The 22,107-nt window shown below is 40.4% G+C and overlaps 2 protein-coding genes across 2 annotated transcripts in view; one reads left to right on the top strand and one right to left on the bottom strand.

Annotated features, from left to right (window-relative positions):
* The window catches only part of arhgap39 (Rho GTPase activating protein 39), an 80,374-nt gene extending 73,949 nt beyond the window's left edge, over positions 1 to 6,425 (bottom strand). Inside the window, exon 1 of the mRNA XM_051077266.1 lies at positions 6,309 to 6,425. Coding sequence (XP_050933223.1) covers positions 6,309 to 6,319 — 11 coding nt within the window. The 5' untranslated portion in view covers positions 6,320 to 6,425. The remainder of the gene's footprint in view (positions 1 to 6,308) is intronic.
* An 8,715-nt stretch (positions 6,426 to 15,140) lies between these two features.
* On the top strand, positions 15,141 to 20,921 carry calr3a (calreticulin 3a). Its single transcript, XM_018696295.2, has 9 exons — positions 15,141 to 15,357; positions 16,122 to 16,223; positions 17,076 to 17,279; positions 17,399 to 17,493; positions 17,597 to 17,806; positions 18,298 to 18,411; positions 19,148 to 19,291; positions 19,442 to 19,534; positions 20,015 to 20,921. The coding sequence occupies exons 1-9, from the start codon at positions 15,264 to 15,266 to the stop codon at positions 20,255 to 20,257; spliced, it is 1,299 nt and encodes a 432-aa protein (XP_018551811.1). The 5' UTR covers positions 15,141 to 15,263; the 3' UTR covers positions 20,258 to 20,921.
* The last annotated feature ends 1,186 nt before the right edge of the window (positions 20,922 to 22,107 follow it).

Below are 22,107 nucleotides of genomic sequence, written 5' to 3'. Positions count from 1 at the left end.
TTTTACCCAACACTGTGACCAGCTGCTCTGATGAATTACTGAAAAACAAACATACAATGTGGTAAACTGAAAAATATCCAAAGCAGTTTTCAGTTTATCTAGCTGCTAGTCAGAGCAGTGTCATGCTGACTGTCTGTCTGTCAGGAGTAGTTTGGGGTCAAGGTTACGTCCACACTGAAGCATTTTCGTTTTAAACCAAAAACAGTCCTCCATCCAGATGACCATTTAAACTCTGTATCAGGAATAACCTCCACCCATACTAACACGTATCATATGACTATGCATGAGCCAGTATGAGCATCTTGAAATGCCTGTTAAGAAAAACAGCTTTTTTCCTCCATTGAACACAATGTGAGTCTAAACCTACAGCTCAACAAGCTCTGAACATAAATACTTGAATTGTTTTCTGTAAAAAATAACACATCAGAATGAAAACATATGCAGTCTCTTTCTGAAGTGAGCCTGAACCTGCAGTTCAACAATCTCTGCTCCTCTCTGCTCCTCGACGTAATGTTAGTGAGGAGACCAGCTGATGTTAGCTAGTTAACTGTTATCTGCCGCAGTACCAAGCCCATAGTATTTATTTCACCAATGCTGGACATGCTAACTCTCATAGCTGTCGCATACTTTCATTTCAAGACAGAGTTACCTTGAATCTGGTACAGAGTGATGGGTGGTGCTCCCGGAGACGTGAAACCAGGTTTGAAGTATTCCCTCATGACCTGAAATATTCCCACACAGCCAATTAATTAATTTATTTAGGGGGAGGGGTCATGTTAATCTGCACTGCACAGGGGGCGGCTGTAGGCTCAGGAGGTAGAGCAGTCACCCACCAATCAGAAGGTCGGTGGTTCGATTCCCGGCTCCTCCAGTCTGCATGCTGAAGTATCCTTGGGCAAGATACTGAACCCCAAATTGCCTCCGATGTGTGTGTGAATGTGTTTAGAAAGCACATTATATATATAGAACATGTGCTGTATGAATGTGTGTGAATGGGTGAATGTGATCTGTAGTGTGAAGCGCTTTGAGTGGTCGAAAAGACTAGAAAAGCACTATATAAGTACAGTCCATTTACACGACCCAAGGGACTCCTACACTCTCTGTCATTGACGAGTCATTTTAACATGGGTGGAGAACAGCTCCATAGGAACGGTAACAGAAAATATTAGTTGCCTGACTTTTTCAAACCACCCTGAAACCAGTAACAGGCCCATGCCTACATATGAACATTCACATACATTGGGCATGAGTATGCTAGTGTTAAAGGGCTGATAATGCACTGCTGCAGATCACAGAGTCAATAATAACTTGCCTCTCTGTACATGTAGGCAGTTGCACCATTATAAAAATCAGAATCTGCACAACAGCTGTTAGCAAAGACACCAACGCTTGTAATTTGTGATCCATGTTACAGTCTCCACTGGTAGTCAAGGCTGATGTGGTTTGTCTTCTTCTGGAATCATGTGACAAATGAGGGAAGGATACATTGCGACTGAAAAGGCCAATCAAGGAGCAAACATGGGTGTCTGCATCATCGTTCCCAAAGGTCTCTGTTTCAGCCTGTCCACACAACAACTCAAGGATGTGGAGAGAGGGAGCTGGGGACTAGACCGCCAACCCTGCTCTTAATGGACAACCCCACTCTGCTTAAAGCTCGTCATCAGACTGACTAAAATAACCCTGATGACATCATCAGGGTTATTTTCTCAGACTTGACAAACTCCTCTAGAACCACAGAGGACATTAACAGCTGCTTCACGGGCCAACCAGGACTACTCTTCATTATGACTAAACTGATCTCATGAACATAATTGGTACACACCATAAGTAAAAGCCATGGTGGAGACAGGGTCATAGTGTGAATGGCTTTGTAAAACAATGCAGTGTTTTTAAATGGTTATAATAATGGAAAATCTCAGTAAGACATGCATGCATTGTAAATATTTCATCAGGCTACATTCACAATCATTGTTCATTCCATCATTTCTGCTCTTTATATAACTGCCCAGTGTAAATAATGGTCACAGCAGGTTGAGTCAGTTAGTGAGATAAGGTCTATCAGTTTGTTCCAAACTACAGGGCTGATGCAGGAACAACAGTTTTTAGAAGCAAGATTTTTGTTCAGCACCCTCACCCTCAACAGTCATGTTGAATACCTGACCTCTTTATGTCCTCAAGCAGGAGATGCTAGAGACAACATGAGTTTATGTGACAGATACGGCAGCAGCTTAGTGGCTCGAGCATGGTGATATGAATATTTCAGCCATGTGCTGCTGGCACAACACACAAGCTGAGTGCCCCACCCTACAGCTGGGATCAAATGTCAAGCTGACTGCCAGACATATAGACGCGTGCAGTGTGGAGCCGTCATGTGTGGGCTGATAGATGTTGTCTGTCAACAACTCTCAGGATGGTCTCAAGTTCAGCACCGATCATTAAACATAACGGGAACTGTACGTTGGTTAAAAAACATCAGCTGCTGATATACCTCACATTTAGCTCTTAAGTTCTTCACTGACCTCAGTATAAATGGCCAAAACATTTCCATTGCAACCACAGAGTTTAACAGTTCCTATTCACAGCATCTTTTAAGAGCTATTAATTAGTGGCCCTGGCACTTTTTAACAACCATGCTGAGAGAAAATGTGCACATAATTCCTTCACTCACAATAGCTCAACAGACTAGAATTCAGTGCAACCACAACACATGCTGAGACCTAAGTTTGCACAGCAGCTGCAGTCAGCAGTTTGCAATACCAAAACAGGAATACCAGCATGGCAAGTGAAGGTGAGACAGGAGAAGGACCAACTGAGACAAATCCAGGAGCTGGTTCCTTAAGGAGGACTACCTCTGTAGCATGGACGTGGTCTGGATTTGTCTGTATTTATGTTTGTTTAAACTTTTTTCATTTAGCTTTTATATTTTAGTTGTTTTCATACAATACAATGCTGTAACTTAAATTTGAAGGCATGTTTAGTTTTTTTACTATATTTAATAGATTTACGCTGTGAGCCTCATATTTCTGCTACAGTTTAACCTTTAAACTTGGTATTTTATATAGCAATATTTTGTGTTGGGCCTATAACCATTTATTTTATTATATTATTATATATAAACTATTAATTCATTGAATTCACAGAAAATGTACTTCATTGTGATATGCATCATTATCAGAATATGAGATTGTGGTCATATTGCACAGCCCTAACATCCACTGTTTATATCAGTGCTGTATACCCAACTGGAATGCAAACATCACATTCACAGAAGGTTGGTGAAAGGCATTCTGGGGTCAGGTATTATCACAGCAAGTATAAATTTATGTTTGACATATCTGCATGAAGTCAGGTAGTGTTCCTGTTGCTTGCTGCAAACTAAAAAAAAACTTAGTGCTTTGTGAGTTGTACAGATTCATGCAAAATCTCCTGTCAAGAAAAAAAATGTCTTCACTAATATACAACAATAAATCAGTGCTCCTTTAAACATATTTGCTCTTGTCTCAAACACACTGCCAGCTGGTGAAACGTTCCAACATTTTCTGTGTGGAGTTTCCATGTTCTCCCTGTGCCTGTGTGGGTTCTCTCTGGGTTCTCCAGCTTCCTCCCACAGTCCAAACACATGCAGGTTAACTGGTGACTCTAAATTGCTCCTAAGGTGTGAATGTGAGTGTGAATGGTTGTTTGTCTCTATATGTGAGGCCTGTGATGGACTGGTGATCTGTACAGGGTTTACCCTGCCTCTTACCCAGTGTCAGTTGGGATCGGCTCCAGCCCCCTGTTACCCCCAAAGGATAAGTGGTACAGATAATGTTGTTAATGTTGTTGGTAATTAACATATCTGGCAAGTGATGACTACATAAATATAACTGCCAGGAGACAAGTTTGGTCTAAAACTGTAAATGAATTGTGTCTAACTCAGTCTAAGTTTTGATTTAAATCAGGAACTACAAATCTGTCCACACGCTCTGTGCCAGCTTTCAGTACTTCAGTACTGTGCCACATTTAGTTCTTTTTATTTGAACTGCAAATAAAGATACAATACTCATTATTTTTACAATTCATCAATCATTGTTTCATTTCAAATCTCATAAAATAGTGAGAAATGGCTAACAGAGGATCTGAGAACATATAAAGCAGAGAAAAGCAGTGCACCCACACACTGGTGAAGCTGGAACAAGAGAATTTTTGACAATATTGTTTGATTAATGACTTTAACCAACTGCCCCTTCCTTTTCTGACCACTGACTAACCTATTAACTGAAAGGTCCTTTCAGCACTTTTACTTTTTTCTTGATCTTTAAGCTAAGCCAGCCTAATGTCAGTCAATACAACAACAGCTCCTTTTCTCAGCCTTTTCAAGGTGGGAAGGTTGTGCCTTTATTCCACCTCACCATTCTGTGAGAAAGGGGGAGGGGGGGGGACACTGTTGTGTTACTCGTTACACCTCTGATTCCTGAATGCTGGCATGCTATCTGAGGCAGCATTATGCTATTTTTGGTTCCATGCAAACAAGCAAAGGTGGCATAACCTTAACAGCAGACCTGCAAGATGTCTGTTTAAAAGAGGTTCATGGAAATATACACACACTGTCACCTACCCTCAACTAAGACATCAGCATGCTCACACTTAGACTGACTGACCTCATGTGCCTATGATCATATGTTATTCCTGTGGATTTCCTTTTCTCTGAGTCTGAGTGCAACCAGGATGTAACTGAATGGAAAAAATGTACAGAGTGGCAAGACACAGGTGGTCAGAAAGCAGCTCTGGTACCATGCTTTCCTTCTTAATATGCAAAATTAATAACTAGCTCAATTCCTCTCATAAAAATCACAAACAGGCCAATGCAGAAACACCACAATGGACTCTCCGAGCTGACAATATTTTGATCATGATCACAAGACCAAATGCTGTCTTATCAGTCATCAGTTGTGAATGATGACAGAGCATTTTGATCAAAGCAGTGGGTTGAGTTGAGTGTGTGAACATGCATGTGTGTAGCATGTGTGTACCCCTCGAGAGCCCACAGGGCAGACCTGCAATAGTGATTTACATGAGTCCAGATGACCCCTGCAACACGCATTTTACAGCCATCAATTATTAACTCAGGCTGATGAGCTTGCCTGTTGGGGAAAAACTACCATTGTCTATGTTCCAGTTGAGGCCCACACCCTCACATTAAAGAGCAGGAAAACTTCATTCAAATAAGACATTTAACTATCTTGTGTTTTGTGCAACTATAGAACACGGCTTTAAGTAAGAGTTCCACGTTCTCTCTGCTGTAAGGCCAAACTCAATTCAAAGTCCAGCTCTTCTGTTACCTCGGGCAGCTCGTTTTCATTCAACATTGTTCAGCATTGCTAACATGGACTTTCAAATACAAAGATGATCCAATAAGCCAAGCAATTCTTTGTCAAATATAAGCTGGACTCTGGTTCGTCACCTCCATCAGTTGGACATTATGACATAACTACGAACAGTGAGGAGCAGATCAGAAAATGGATATCAGGCAGCTCTACTTGCATTTACTGACAGATTATATGAATGCTGAATGAAATTCAGATTTAGCTGTTGGATAATGTGTTATAAAATACGCGAATTTGTTTGTCAGCAACTTCACGTGAACCTGCAAGATCTGTAAGGGAATTTGGAGACTGGTCTCTCTTTTGAGAGATGGTCACTCAGCAGGACGCAGACAGGGAAGCCAACGTATTTCTACATCTTCATCACTACCAGGGAGCATAAGATGGTGTTACAAAGATTACGGGATGGGGCCACCTCCATTTCGAGTACCTCCTCTCATGGGAGGCGCCTCCATCCATCATGAGGATGAGAGATGCTGTGAGGGAGGATTTGGATAACCTGGCAAACCAAGCATCAACGCGCACTGGTAACGGGTTCAGTGGTGGGTTTGCTACTAGCATCCCGTCAGAGGAGCAGGTTAGCTGCATTCCAGCAAAGAGACGGCAATTTAGACCGACAGGTGCAACAGCATCATCGCACAGCCTCCCTGTACCGCTCCATCCACCTTGACAAATATCCAGAGAAAAATACCCAAGTCAACAACGCTCAACCCAGTGAGCGGACAATAAACAAGCACGAAGTCAGAGATATGCGTTTAAATGTGAGAATTGTTGAAACGTGTGAGCAAATAAGTGACTAGCTAGCTAACAGCCGCTTCATCACAGCGACCAAACGAACCGCTGTTAGCCTCGTCGCTGGGCTGGCTGCCTCCCTCTGCTCTCAGATGAGACATCGAATACGACAGCGAGCGGAGAAAAATCCAGCACAAATGTTGTTGGACTCACCTCTCTGCCATTTTCCCTGCGGTTCTTAAAATCCGTTTAGAATAAATCCCACAGCGTCTCCCATGTTGCCGAAATTGCGGTCGCCGCAGTCAACGAGTCACTCCTGCCAGACCGACGTTAAGTTGTCAAGAATAACAATGACCACGTCCGGTCCTTACTTTCACAATAAAAGTTTCTAATCAACCTGAAAGCTTTGTGTAATTGTGGCGCTATTTTGGAAATATGAAAGTATCCTAATGCTCAGTCAGTAGTTTTACGACAGACACTTACAAGAAAACATTATGAGAGACCCATATTTCTAAATAATGGTTTGGTTTGAAAATACTTATTTTACTGTTTTTATGTGATGAGAACACAACCGCGCACTAATTACTTTACGGAATACAAGTATTACCGGAAATGACTTATTCTAAATTTAATGGCAAGTATTTTATTCCTGAGAGAGTGTCTGTTTACAAAACCCGATAAACAGCTTCGTGATGTTGTAAGAGCCTCTATAGCAGTGTGGTCGTACTGGGTGTAATTGACCAGCACACACCACCTACTTGTAAATTAACGTAAAATAATCCAGACACAAATGGCAACTTGTGGAGATAGATGTTTTCTGTTTTAATTATTCCCTGATATTCTCCTGAGCACCACAGTTATTTAGGTCATACAGTTATATTAGAAGGTTAAGTTCAGTCAACAGAACCGCTTCAATATTCAGCCCCCCCCCCCGCGGATTCGTCAAGGTTACCACAAATTTTCACCACTATGATTTTATTCTGAAGTCAACATTCAACATTTTCCGGTGTCAGTGTTGCTAAGATTCGCTAACTTGTCGCAGAGAGGACGCGTACTGCATGTTTCAAGTGGTGATGTACTGATGGTGAATGAGAACTACAGCAGATATGGGATTAATGTTAGTAATATGCGGCTCAGCAGAGATTTATCGCGGTGCATTTTTGTTGCTTTGTCGGGGTGCAGGGGATGGCAGCCAATCCCAGCATGCTCTGGGGCACCCTGGACAAGTCTCCGATGCATCACAGGGACACAGGCACTCGGGAGTCTACCTGAGGACTCGTTGGAGACATCCAACCGTGTGACTGTGGGACGGAGCTCCTGACAACACAGAGAGAGCAGGTGAAGTCACAGCAGAGAGGAGCAGGAATCCAACAGCTTCATGAAACCTAACAAAGTTCGACCTTTCACCACCAAACTCATTTTGTTTTTATAACTCCACAAGAACCGGAACATGATTCCTAACAGGTTGTTCTTCTCCTCTAAACCTAGTCAGTCCAACAAGACAGAAGTCCTGTTTACTGAGTCCAGACTGCTCTTAATCCAACCTAACCATGGTCCAGGAGCTAGTTTTTGATTTAAACATGCAAGTCATTGTCACATTCTTATTTTTTCCAGATGTGGTCTGTTGCTTTTCAGCATGCACACACCTCGGTCTAAATCTACTCTGTAACTACAACATTGCAATTACAATTTTCTTTTGTACAATTGCTAACCCACATTCATCCATGCTGAGTTCACTTTTTCACAACTCAGTCAGCACAACAGAAGTCAGTGTGGACTAAGCTGTGAGTCACATGTCATTGCTTTGACACAAAACAAATTTGATGACTACATCTTTCTATTCAGGGACTGTTTTCTCATTCAGAGACAATGTACAATCATTTTAAACATTTACATACAGCTGTAAAAGCTGTTCAACTCAAGCTAACTCCCAGTTTAGCCGGTTACCTACCCAGGCGATTATGTTTTTCATTTTCATGCCACCTACAGAACGGTGTGTAAAAGTTTTAGGCACTACAGGTTAAGTGAGGATGCTGTGCTGCCATGGTTAATTTCTATTCATCAACTAACCTCATATGAAGTGCAGTTAACAGAAGAATCTAAATCAGACCAGTGTTTCCTATCTGTAACAGTTCTAAATCTGTGTTGATATTCTTATTATATATTATTATGTTGTGTAAAATGTGGGTGGGACAAGTCCAGAGGAATCAGATAAATATAATAACAGGTTAAACACAGTTAAAGGCCAGAGAATAGAGTGGGTGTTGAGGTGTGTCTTAAAAGGATGAGCAGCCTGTCTAACAGCCTGTGGCTGGCAGCAGAACCAAGCAGCTGCTACACAGAAAGCCCTGTCCTGGTCTTTTTTTTTTCTTTCTTCCATGAATGAAGTACAGCCAACATGCCACAGAGGGAGGACCTGATGGGTCTGGTGGTGCTGTCAGGGTAAGAAGTTCTGAGGAGTCAGACCATGAAGAGATTTGTAGACGGTTAGAGGGATTTTGCAGAGTAGGTGGAAAGGTGACTGATGTTCTGGGCAGTAGCAGTGGTATAATATGTGGGAACAGAGAGTAGAACCTCTGTCTTGTCCTCATTAAACTGAAGGAAATTATGAGCCAACCAGTCTTTAAGATAGATTTGTAATCAAGTTCTGCATAGCAGTGAAAAGAGATGTTATAAGTTTCTTCCCAGTGGGAGCATGTAAAGACAAAAAAAAAGTGTTCCTAAAACTTAATCCCGTGAAACCCCCACATGAAATATGTCAGATGATCCAGGAGAATCGTGTGGTCAACAGTGTCAAAAGCTGCACTGAGATCTAAAGGAATGAAATCATTTGTCTGCTCCTGTGCCGAGGAATTTCTCAAAAATATAGTTACGGTCTAAAAAGGACAGAATCTGAATAAAGTATTTGGGATAGACAGGTCAAGATCAGGCTTCTTAAGAAGTGGCTGAACTATGGCATGTTGTAAATATTATGTAAATGTAAATGTAAATGTTAAAAGAAGATACATGTCTTTATATGTGGGAATAACATATAACATATATATATATATAATAAACAATTTCATTTTATTGGGAAATATAACAATGTGCAGAAACTGATTTTAACACACATTAGTAACATGGACATTTTCATGTGTTCCTCTCACTGGAATTAGTGACTTTATTTATAATGTTGCTTACCACTCCATCTGCTGGGCACTAACTAACCTCCTTAGCTTAGATATTAACAACAACAACATGAACAGCCACAGGAAAAAAGACCTGCTTTTCCACTTCCATTCCTTTTCACTGAATACAGCCCATGTGTTCTTATATTGTCCTCCAGTATTTTACAGTAATAATCCTTTGTGCTGTGTCTTACTGTACTTGTCAGTAACTTATTTATTCAGTACATTTCTGCCTCAACTTTTTTCACTGAAGGACTTCTTTCATAGAGATTTGTTACTAAAGGTAAGTCTCATACACTTGACCTACGTCATCAACATGTATATTATATTGGATAAAGTCTTCCTTGAGAGAAATGGTGGCACTTTGTGTTTCACACCTCACTAGTTAATAAGTTTTGACTCTCTTTGTAGTTTCAGTGCTGACGCTCTGAGGGGTTTTAAAGCCTGGTTAATGGTTACTGACATCATTTATTAATATCTACCTGTTACTTAAACTTCAATAACGTGAAGAAATGGACTGTAGATACTGTGACGTATACATACACTGGCTGTGGTGGTGTAATTGCTCTCACTGCCAGAGGGGGGAACCAAAACTTCCTCACTGCAAGATGTCTGCTTTGTGTTCATGAGGGTTTAACAACAAGATCCTGGGATTCTACACACACATCTTGTAGATCTATTTTTGATTTTGATTTGTCAACCTCTACTGTGATATATTCCATAACATACTGACATACTGGCTCATTAATTTATATATAAACTTTTGCAATATATAAAGCAGCTCCACTGTCCTTTGTATTAATCAATTTCTTAATAAAACATCTCATATCCCCCAGTTACACTGTGATTAAAATAAGTAATGTAACCACCTCAGCCAATCAAACAATGCAAGCATTCATTTGATCATGTATGGAAACCGTGTATCGAGCTATCACTCTATTTCTTATACAGGGATGATCATTCGTCCTCTTTGACAGAGGATGAATGTATCGCACATGGATTGATGAGTTAGACGTGGTTGGTGAAATCTCACTGCATATCAGCAGCAGCATGATGAAGAACTGTGCATGTGATGATGAAAGCACCCAGCTCCACAGCTCTCACTCTGACAGCAGGTTGGATCATTTTCCACTCATGCTGTGTTGCTCTTGCAGGGCGCAGTGACATTGTCTCTTGGTGTTCTGCATCTGCACTTGGAATATTTGTGACCTTGTTTTAGCTGTATTTGCCATCAACAAGCTCCCCCCTCTGTAGAGTGTTGGTCGTCTGATACCTTGATGTTTGAATGTACATAACATCCCTCGTGGCTGGAGGGTTTCAACATGCCATCATATCAGGGTTTATCATACCTCCATACATTGTACTTGTGTCGTTTATTGTTCGTCACACTATATCACACTGTACTATCAAATCAGGATTCAGTTTTCTGTCTGATGTGTGTCTCAGTCTCTGCTGCTTCCTGCCTCCTTGTTTCAGTTTTTCTCTCTGCCAGTGTAAGATGGAGTGTTAAGAGTCATCAAGGTTTTTGTCATAAAGGCAGTGACTGACAAATGGGGGCCTAATTCCTGCTACACATTTTGTATCTTCTAACTACTTAAAGAATCACAGCAACACACTGACATCAGTGGCTTTGTAACCAGACTCGTGTGAAGGACAGTGGGATGCTGCTGGAGTAGATGTAGAAGGGGGAGGAGGAGAAGTACTTGGCATGTACCTTGCATGTAGTACCATGCTGCTCACCATCAGCCAGTTAGTGACTTTTCTGTCCCTGTCTTACAAGTTTACCTCCACTTTCACAGGCACAGCCCCTTATCAATCTCAGCTACCTGACATACAGTGCATTAAAGGAAAAACCAGCAGAGTGCTGCACCACCACGTGCACCTTGGCAATGATTCTCCAAGTCTCTGAGCTCTACTGCACTCTAAAAACCAATGTGTTGGCTCAACAAAATAAATAAATAACACAATTAATTACAACTTACTTAAGAATTGTTCAAATAAACACAAGTTTTTAAGTTGATCACTCATTAAAATTAAGTTATTCCAACTGAATGAAAAGGATTTTTTTTGTGTCATGTACTCAATTGAAAACACGTTTTTAAGTGAGTTGCTCCAGTTATTGTATATCTTAAAGTCATCAACAAAGAGAATGATAGCAATATACATCTACTCCAGAAAACAACTCATTTTATTTATAATAAATGTCATCAGTAAATGCCCTGTACTGATTTTCACCAGTACCTTCTGCTCCTCTCACACAACATCAAATCCTGGATCTATTCTCTGGCTCAAAATCTGAAGCACTGACTGCAGAGACAACCTGGAAGCTTTTATCTTCTGAGTACATACTCCACCAGACTTTCTACACATAGTCAGTCATCATTCATAAATGCTGTTGCTGAGTGAGAATGTGCAAATTTCAAGGTTATATGTTAAGAATAAGAAAATATACAAAACAAGAAACAGCATTTGTTTCTTATGTAACCAACCACTTGCCACTAGCACTTGTGGGTCAGATCGTGGTTTGGTTAGTACACTGGTCTAATTGATTATCATCCTCATTACCCCTGTGACATGATGTTTCCCTGGTGTCTCCTGTGTTTTTCTCCTGCTTTGTCCTCCCATGTGTCATTTCCCTCTTGTTTGTCAGTGTGTGTGTGTGTGTGTGTGTGTGTGTGTGTGTGTGTGTGGCACAGGCTCACCTGTGTTCCATCAGTCATCACCTACAGTATAAAGACTCTGGCTCTTCAACCACTCATCAAAAGATTGCTCTGTCTCACACTGGCTGCGAACAGAATCACCTCTGTCTTCTGTGCTTGTGCTAATTTACCTCTCTTGTGTTCTGCTGCTGCCTCATCTTGCGACTCACCTGCTCGTCTCCAGCAGTGTCTGCCATTCCCCTGCCATGACACTCACCTGCTCCCCCCTCAGCCAGCCCCCCTCCCCTCCCCCGCCCCCTCAGTGATAATGTCAACAACTCTCATGTCAACAACTCTCTTTGATTTCCTGAACCCTTTCATAGACCTTTGCACCTTGTCCACTCCTGCATCTTTCATTTGAGTTTGTGAGCTGAAGCTTACCTGTTTGATCTGGGGGACTGTTAAAGCTGAATATTAAATGAAGTTGTTTTTTTTTTAAAGATCTATTGCAACTATAAAAGCTTGTGATCCTGACCAGATAACCTCTACCTTTCATTGTTCTTGCTCAACAATAAAGTATGTATAGTATCCCTGTGTTATTAAGTGATAATAGCAATAATGTCATTTTAGATATAGAGATAAATTGATAATGAGGTAGACAGATACTGTATATAATTTATGTGCTAGCAAAATGTACAGTGCACTGCTGTGGAACTATAATTGGACAGTGTACAGATGACTGGTGACTGGTGGCAGAGGTCACACAGAATGAATGAGCTTACCTTTCTGTCATAAAATCATACCAAGCTTGAAATTTCACCTCAAAATGGTTTTTATAATTACTTCATTCCAAGGGGAGTTTCAGTTTCCATGCAGGGATCAGTGATGTGTTCCTTTATCATAGCAGTCACTCTGAGCTGTAGTACAGGCTGCAGGGACTGTCTGTGGTCACTGTTGCTACTACTGCCTGGACACACTCATTGAAGCCTCAGTGTTGTTTTACCTCAAACCAAAGCTCAGTCATTTACACTGTAAATATGATTAAGGCCACACTGCTGTATATGGAGAGAATAATTATCTATAATACACACATATCTCACTGTTTAAGATCAGAGAAAATAATCCCAGTCCCACAGGGGGGAAATATAGACTGTTGCGGCAGCAAAGAGGGCAATAAGGCAAGGAAATAAATATCATAACAAAACAAGACAATCCTATCAATATAAACACGAGTATATACACATTAACAAACTGGATTTCAATACTAATATTGCACAGTTGAAAATAATTGAAAACAATAATATAGTATAATAGCAGTTTGCATTAAACTGCTAATTTGTAACCAGAAGTGTCTTTTGATTGGAGAGTGTAACAGCCACAGATACTTTACAGATGAATAATTCCTGAGAAAAACTTATCCTTTAAGGATAAGTGGTATAGATAATGGATGGATGGGTAATATCAATCTTATATAGGCCATTAGTGAAATAATATTGCAAGTATTGTTACAAAAACATTATCTTAGAAATAAATGGAACAGCATATAATGAGATGACCAAATAAGGAGTTGGGGTGTTTTTAATATTTTATGATAATTGTGTGAACATCAGAATGTTAATGTTTTACTACGGTTTAAGTATTTTCTCAAAACCAGGTTTTTAGCTCACATTTTTCCTCTCTCTCAACTAGTGAATTTTCCTAAAATGTTTACATGGGGATTATCTGTTGTTATTTTTAAAACACTTATGAGCAATTACATCCAATAAAATAGACTAAATGATTTTTTATTCACACTGATTTCTTATGCATGCAGCAAATATTCAAAATGTGATGTATTCAATATTAAGCAATGACCCAACTGACCAAAGTTCATCAAGATGTGACTGTAGGAAATGTTTTGCTCCTATACATCACACGCTGTCCTTTTGGATCTTACACAGGAAAACATAAATGTTGACACAATTTGACACAAGTGTTTCTCACCTTAAATTACAGTTCAGTTACAGTACAGTTACATTCAGTACAGTAACAGTAATACATGCTCTAATAAACATGTGGTTCCTGTACCACCTGCTGTATCACTCCTGTTTCTCCCATGTTTCCTGTGTGCCTCTCCACTCCATCATTCTCCAGCACTGACACAGCACTGTGGAGACAGGTCTGGTCTATGTGAGACTACCTCACTGCTGACTGTTAAATAAAAAATAAATAAATAAATAAAAATAATCGACAAAAAAAGAAAAGGAAAAAAGAAAACTGACATATGTTAAATATACAGAAAACATAATCTGCCATGTACTTTCCTTATAAACAACATGCATCTTTACTATTCATTTGATTCATAGGCCTACTTCATTCTTATAACTATGTTGTATGAGAAAATGAATGTGGCCACTTTCAAGTATGAGACATATAAGTCTGCAGTACATATAATACATATAAAACATAAACATTTACAATTGGAGGCATATCCCGTTTTTTAAATTCCTCCTCTATATAGGTTATTACACTGTGGTCATGCTAGTTTTACTAAAGAATCCTAATACTTGTTAAACCACAGGAGATAATTTATCACTGTACCTCAATTCCTATTCAGCAAGATGCTGAAAAGAAAATTCTGTCATGTCCAATATGTACTTTGTGTCTTTCTAATTTTCTTCATGTTGACTCCATGTTTGATGTTTGACAGTGTATTCATTAATTTATGTACATCGTTGTTTATTATATTTCCAATCTGCTCTAGAGATTCAGATATTTATAATAAATTACATTTTCCTGTGTGATGCAGCTGATGTGATGAAGCTTTTAAACTACTGAATTAACCATACAGAAGAATTGTAGGAAGTTTTACTGATGACTCAGAAGACTAACTGTTTTTTTCCCCCTAACAAACATGTACATTTTATCCCAGTCATCGGCATTAGAAGACCAACTCCAGACATTTGTATTTGGGTACCACAACCGAGATAAGCGTTACTTTGTAGTATTAAGGCTACGAGCTCACATTAGACATTAAACTTTTACACCTGAAATCTTTGCTGTATGGGTGAAACGTGCTCCTATTTTTAGGTAGGAACCTTTTTTTTTTTTTTTACGGGGTTCTTATATACAGGGACGAGAGGGCGTTTTTTTTTTTTTGCCTCCACCCGTCTCCGATCTCCAGCCGATTCCATCCGAACATTTCCGAAAAATAACTCGTGGTCTCATATTATTGGTGAGACGCTTGTCCAATGAGCCGCGGCCATCTGTGCAGGGCTCGGCGCTGTTGAAGTTCTCCGGTTACGTTTCCTCTAGTCATTATTAGCTGGTTTCACCTCGTCTCTGCTCTCTTTACCTCCCGGTACCGGACAGGAGCCGCCAACATGAAGCTTCTTGGGGCAATTCTTGCGGTTTTTGCGTCGATAGCTGTCACTATTGACGCTACCGTCTACTTCAAGGAACAGTTCACGGATGGAGGTGCAGTATGGCCAACACAGTCTTCTTGTCCTGTGTGTTAATTATTGTGTTGTGAAAGTAGCTGCCTTAACTGCCTTGAACATTGTCATCTGGTAGTTTCTCCTCATAGAGTTAGCCATTGTGAGAACATGTTTCTTTGAAAAATAACCTCACTACATTACTGTAACCCACTCTGAGCTAGGCCATATCAGGTCTGTTAGTCAAGTGAGAGATAATGTTAGCTTAAAAACACAGGTAATGTAGCCTAATACAGCAGTAAAGTAAATATTTCAGTACTATTTTTAAAATGGAGGTTGTCTGAATGGTGTCAAATAATTAGAACACCAAATAATTCCTTAATTAGCTTCCTCATATGTTAGTCTAGAGGTTCTTTCACTTTTGATATTGCACTGCACCGTGTTGAGGGCTTTCAGGTGAAATCCAGATGGACTGCAGAGCTGTTTGCAGGATTTTCTGTTCTAAAAAGCCTGACTGTCCTCAGTGTCCCGAAGCTGTACAATAAAAGAAGAACTTCGAGAGGAAATTTACAAAAAGCTCACAGCCCTGTTAACTGTTAAGATGACATTTGCCCATGTAGCCTGTATTTTCTTTAAAATGTCGCTTTTATCGTGAGGTCGTCCAATTGCGGAGTTTTTCTGCAAATGCAGTGCAGCTTTTTAAAGTAGGTGTCTGGAACATATGCGATGTGGTAATATCGTGCTAACTAACAGGGAAGGCCAGGCCAGGCAGTGAGTAACCAGCTGAGTTGGTATGCTCTGTTTCAGATGGATGGAAGAGCAGGTGGCTGGAGTCGAAGCACAAGTCAGACTATGGCCAATGGAAACTGAGCGCTGGAAAGTTCTACGGGGATGCTGAGGCTGATAAAGGTAATTCCTCTGATACAAATGGATTTGTCTGAAATGAGTTTATTTGCATCTATCATATACTTGCAGATAGAGTCTTATGCAGATGTTGGTAAGGGAGGTTTGTGTTGATGACCAGCTCTTAGGACAGCCACTATAAAGTCAAGGAACTGGCCTGTACAGTATGTGCTGAGATTATTTCTAGGACTTGAATAACCTGCCAAACGGCCCTGGGATAAAGATTTGCCATTGGGCCTCTGTTAACACCCCCAACCCTCAATGTACTGGGTACAGTTTTCTGTGTAAGAATACTCTTAGTCAGTGGTTCTATCCCTGGCTCCTCCAGTCCATATGCTGAAGTATCCTTGAGCAAGATGCTGAACCCCTAATTGCCCCCAATGTATCATTAGTGTGTGAAAGTGTGTGTGTGTGCCTAAAGGGCTTTATATATGTATAGACAGAACAAGCGCTGTATGGGTGAATGTGAATATAAGTGCAGTCCACTTACCATTTGCTCTGTGGTAATTCAAATGAACACAAATGAATTTATTTATCATAAAACTGAACATTTTTGACAAGGCCGCTTGACGCAATCTTAGCATTTCACATCCACCCAGTTATGTCAGCTGACACTGTACTTTGATGATGTTTATTCCTAAAGAAAATTTCAAGTAAGGTAGCACAAACCAGAACTTGGTTATATCTTCAACCACTATAGCAAATCACTGAGTATCTGGCATACAAAAAATTGTGTTGATAAGAATCAAAAATCTTTGACAAGTGAATCTGGTCAGGATGAAATTACAGAATGGTTGCAAACAAAAGCTCTGAATGGCTTTTAGTTTGTGTTGCTAACAGCTGCTCGCTCCTATTTAGGCCTTCAGACCAGCCAAGACGCCCGCTTTTACGCCCTGTCAGCCCGCTTTGAGCCCTTTAGCAACGAGGGAAAGCCCTTGGTCATCCAGTTCACTGTAAAGCACGAGCAGAAGATTGACTGTGGAGGTGGCTATGTCAAGATCTTCCCCTCTGACCTCGACCAGAGTGACATGCACGGAGACTCGCAGTATTACATCATGTTTGGTGAGTCATGTTTGTGTAGTAGAGACACAGAGGCCTGACCATACAACTATTTGGAAGAAAGCATGATGCATTTCTAGAATTAAATACAGTATATAACATGGCATGACTTGTATCTGCAGGGCCTGACATTTGTGGATACAGCACAAAGAAGGTCCACGTAATCTTTAACTACAAGGGCCAGAACCATCTCATCAAGAAAGACATCAAATGCAAGGTAGCTGCTGCATAAAGCAATTTGAATCATTTGGATTTTTGTCTTTTGTCTGCATGAATTTAAATTTCTTGCTCACTGTAAATTCCCTACCATCACTCCCTAGGATGATGAGCTGACCCACCTGTACACACTGATACTGAATCCAGACCAGACGTATGAGGTGAGGATCAACAATGAAAAGGTGGAGTCTGGTTCCCTGGAGGACGACTGGGACATGCTGCCCCCGAAGAAGATCAAGGACCCTGAGGCCAAAAAACCAAGCGACTGGGACGACAGGGCCAAGATCGATGACCCCAGTGACACCAAGCCTGAGGTAGGAGACTGGTTTATTTTGGCCTTATTTGTATTTACAGGATACAGTATGAAACTATTGGAGCTATTGAAAATAGCTCACTGTCTCATCTGTAAAACACAAGTAAAGCAGCAGTTAGTGCTGAAGTGCTGATTCCTCTAGACTGTACATGTCCTCATCATATTTTAACCTAGTCACTCTGTTTGTGTTTGTAAAAAAGCATTTGTGTTTGACATTGACTTCATGTTTTAAGTCCACCTGGAAAACTCTTGGTCATGACCTGTGGATAAGCTGCACTTTTGATAGTTTGAGCTTAAAACAGTGTTGCTGTGGCAGTTCTAAATACATTTTTAGCCAGCTTTGAATGAAAATACAGGTGTGGGTCAAACAATCCAAAATCAAATCAAGCTCAATTTAGTTATTGTGTACAGCTCAGGTCACATTCCTGTTTTATCTTATAAAATTGTATTTTTAGTGACTCAAGTAGTAACTCCAGTCTTGCTGTTTTCCAGGACTGGGACAAGGCAGAGACCATCCCTGACCCTGATGCCAAGAAGCCTGATGACTGGGACGAGGACATGGATGGAGAGTGGGAACCTCCCATGATCACCAACCCAGAGTATAAGGTACATTTGGTACCCTTTTACTGATGTTTGTGAGAAGAAATGAATAATTTTTTTAGCTTTGGGGGTTAGTGTAAGAGGGTAATAGAGTGGTGCAGGAATAAGTGAATGTCCTAAAATCTGGAAATAAGTTAGCATTTTAGCACTTCCGGTTCCCTCGTCTCAAAGTCTATGGGTTTTTTGAACAGGTGTTTTGGTTAAATGCCTGAAATAACATCTGAGGTTAACACAAGCTCAAGACACATTCGTGTTTTATTCTTTGACTAAAAGTACATCAGAAATACCCCACTTGTGATTTTTTTTTTTTAAGCTTTTACATATCTTAAAAAAGACAGTCGGTAACAAGTGGCTAAATGAGACTACAGAGGTTGTGGACGTCGTAACACTGTACACAAAAACTGATCTACTCACAGTCATGTGACCATGGTGTAGTTGGTTTATAGCCTAGCATTAGCTTTTAACTTCTGCAGATTGGGTTTAGGCTTCAAAAAGCAGCAAAGTGGTGTTCATTTGTTAATCTTGCTGAACAAAACATTTAAGTATCATACACTTGTTGATCACAGAACTTATTTTCTGTAATAGTCCAAAAAACCAATGGAAAAATCTCATTGGCCTTTGGTCTAACTAAGCTAACTAACTTTCCAGGTTGGACTACAAAAAGACATTATTCCTGCATCACTCTATAAGGCAGTACCTCTATTATGGAATTGGCCTTCTAACCTGTTCCATCAATTTACAGGGTGAGTGGAAACCCAAGCAGATTGACAACCCTGACTACAAGGGAGCCTGGATCCACCCTGAGATCGACAACCCAGAGTACACTCATGACCCTGCAATGTACAAGTTTGACAACATTGGAGTATTGGGCCTGGATCTGTGGCAGGTAACCATTTCTACTCACCCACTGATCATGGAGCCCTAACTATACAGAGTTGTTTGACACCATGTGGTAAAATCAGTGATACCACTGAACTGAGTCAAGAACTGCATTGCTTGAATGATTAATGTTAATGTGTGTGATGTCTTTGTTCAGGTTAAATCTGGCACTATCTTTGACAACTTCCTGATCACTGATGATGTCAAAGAAGCTGAGAAGTTTGGGGAAGAAACGTGGGGAGTTACTAAGGTAGGACTGTACTTAGAAATACTGGATATAGAGCCTACTATACACCAGACTAGACAAAACAATATTCACATGACATATCCATCTGACTTTGTTTAATGAATTTACTGTATTTTGTTCTTAAAATGTCAAAAATAATGACAAACGCTCAGTGTAAGTACCAAGAGGTATTCATTTGAAAGTGAAGAAAAGTTCTGACCCATCACTGCAGAGATCCAGGGTTTGATTCCTAATAGCACCAACTCATGCTTGGTTCTGTATTTCAATGAACATGAGAAGTGGGAAGCCAGTGAGGGATCACATTATTGTACTTGTCTGGGGTTGCTTGGTGAAGCACACCAGAAAACTGTACTGTCAGTTGAGCCATACCTGCAATTACTGGAGAATACATGTCAAATAGTATTCAGCATTTTCAACTTAAAACACCATACTCCTATTGAAAACATTACACCAACTCTTAACTCTCAACTTTTTGCCCAACAGGGACCAGAGAAGAAGATGAAGGAGGAACAGGAGGACACGGAGAGGAAACTGAGGGAGGAGGAGGAGAAGAGCAAGAAGAAGGATGCTGAAGGTGATGATGAGGAGGAGGAGGAGGAGGATGATGAAGAAGATGGTGATGAGGAGCCAGAGGAAGAGAGCGAGCACGAAGAGGAGACGGATGAGCACGCTGGGACAGAGGATGAGGACGAGGACAGCAACCCTAAACAGAAGGACGAGTTGTAAAGCAGAGCAGCCGGTTGGCGGACTACTGTGTGCTTCTCTCTGCAGGTTCAAAGCAACAACAGAAAATTAGCGAAAGCCCTATGGACTCTGGCCTTTCATACAGCAACCTTTTATCCAAGTGTAGGGGTGAGGGATGGATGGGAGGTGGAGTCAGATCAGATTTTTTTTATTGATTCCCTTGTTGCTTATTTTAGTCTTCAAATTAGAGAATGGAGAAGGGATGACATGTTTCCCCCTCTGTTTTGGTTAAGGATTTTCTTATTTAATGTGATTTTTCTGAATGTGGTCTGTCCCATGGTGCATCCTGTAGTCACTCACAGAGCCTATTCATTTTTATTATTGCCTTTGTTGGGATGTCTAGTAAATCAAGGGTCTGTGATGCTTGGTACTTTTTTCTCCTGTGTGATGTTGAACTGTTTTTTTTAATTGATCCCCCTCATAATTTATTTAATTACATGAATTCCCTGAAAACATGATGATCTGCATATGTCCTTCCTCCAACTCATGTGATGTGTGTGTGTGTGAGTGTGTTTGAGAGTGAGACTGCATTAGACAAACTGTGATTTTTACAATCCTCATTTCTCATTGGTCTGGATGAGTGACTGTCCCGTGGGCACACACTGTTTCTGAGTTTCAGTGAATAAATTGAAGCTTCTCTCAACAACCTGACGCCTGTTTTCAGTGGTAATGGTAGTTGTGGCTGTGTGTATGTTTTATTCCAGTGTGGTGTGAACAAGAGTTTACAGCTGATAGAATTGTGGTCTAAACAAACTTAGTATAAGCACCCTTATTTTTACACAACAATCACGGTTGTTTAAGTTGTATCAGCATCAGAACCACTGATTGACAAATACTGTGATACTGGTATGACAATGAGACAAGTATACCTGGGTAAGAAAATAGTGACCTTTATTTAAATCCATTAGTTCATGACGCAAACACAAGAAGATTGTTTGACAGTGTCTCTTCCTCCAGTGTCTCTTGTAAGCTTGGCTTCTCCACCAAACGTGTGTGTGATAGTGCCAAAATACAAGTTAGGTTTTATCTAAATGATCTGCTACATTCAAGATGTGTGCCTAAGCAAAAACAAGCCTGTGCTGTCACAAATCAACAGAACTGTAAGGCAGGGGACACATTCACAGCTTAAATATTTCAAGGAGACATTTAGTCAACACCTCTGTTCCTTGGCATTTTTTATACACTGTTTGTTATGGTCATAAAGGTCAGTTTACTCGGCATGGTCACTCTTAGGGAGCTTTGTCAAATCTGAGGAAAACAGAGTTTTTAAGGCTACACATTCACAACACGGGCTTGTGTTACACATGGGATGTGGTGTTTGAAAGAAAACAGTGTTTATCATACAGGGAGGGGCTAATAAAAAGATGCTTTTGGTTACATTATGGGAAATGCAGAATCCTGGCTTTTTGTAACCTGACCTGAACATAGGACTTAAAGTCTGCATATCCCTGCATCTGTTGCTTCATTTCCCCCCAAAATCTCTCTTGTGAGTTTCATGCATGCTGCACTTTTTGAAAGTACAGCATGCAGTCACTGGAGTACACCTGTAATGGACATAGGCTTGTGATGCTCTACAGTGATATTTATTTGTGACCCCTTCCTCACATGCTATATAGGTATAGGTACAACTTTGTTAGAGGAAATGTGTTTTTCCATTTATTATCTGGGGACCCTTTCAGTTTTATCTTGTGTACCACTGCCCTTGGCTAAATGTAATGTAATGTCTATTAAGGTTTTAATTCCTGACATCTACTTAAGGAGACTGTCCTCAGTTACAATATAAAGGCATGTAAGTAATAATTGTGCATTTATTTATTAAATGTGTGCATTTA

This window comes from Lates calcarifer, linkage group LG17 (assembly GCF_001640805.2).
Source record: "Lates calcarifer isolate ASB-BC8 linkage group LG17, TLL_Latcal_v3, whole genome shotgun sequence".
Taxonomy (NCBI): domain Eukaryota; kingdom Metazoa; phylum Chordata; class Actinopteri; family Centropomidae; genus Lates; species Lates calcarifer.
Note: the sequence above shows the minus strand (reverse complement) of the source record. Positions and strands in the feature narration are given on the sequence as shown.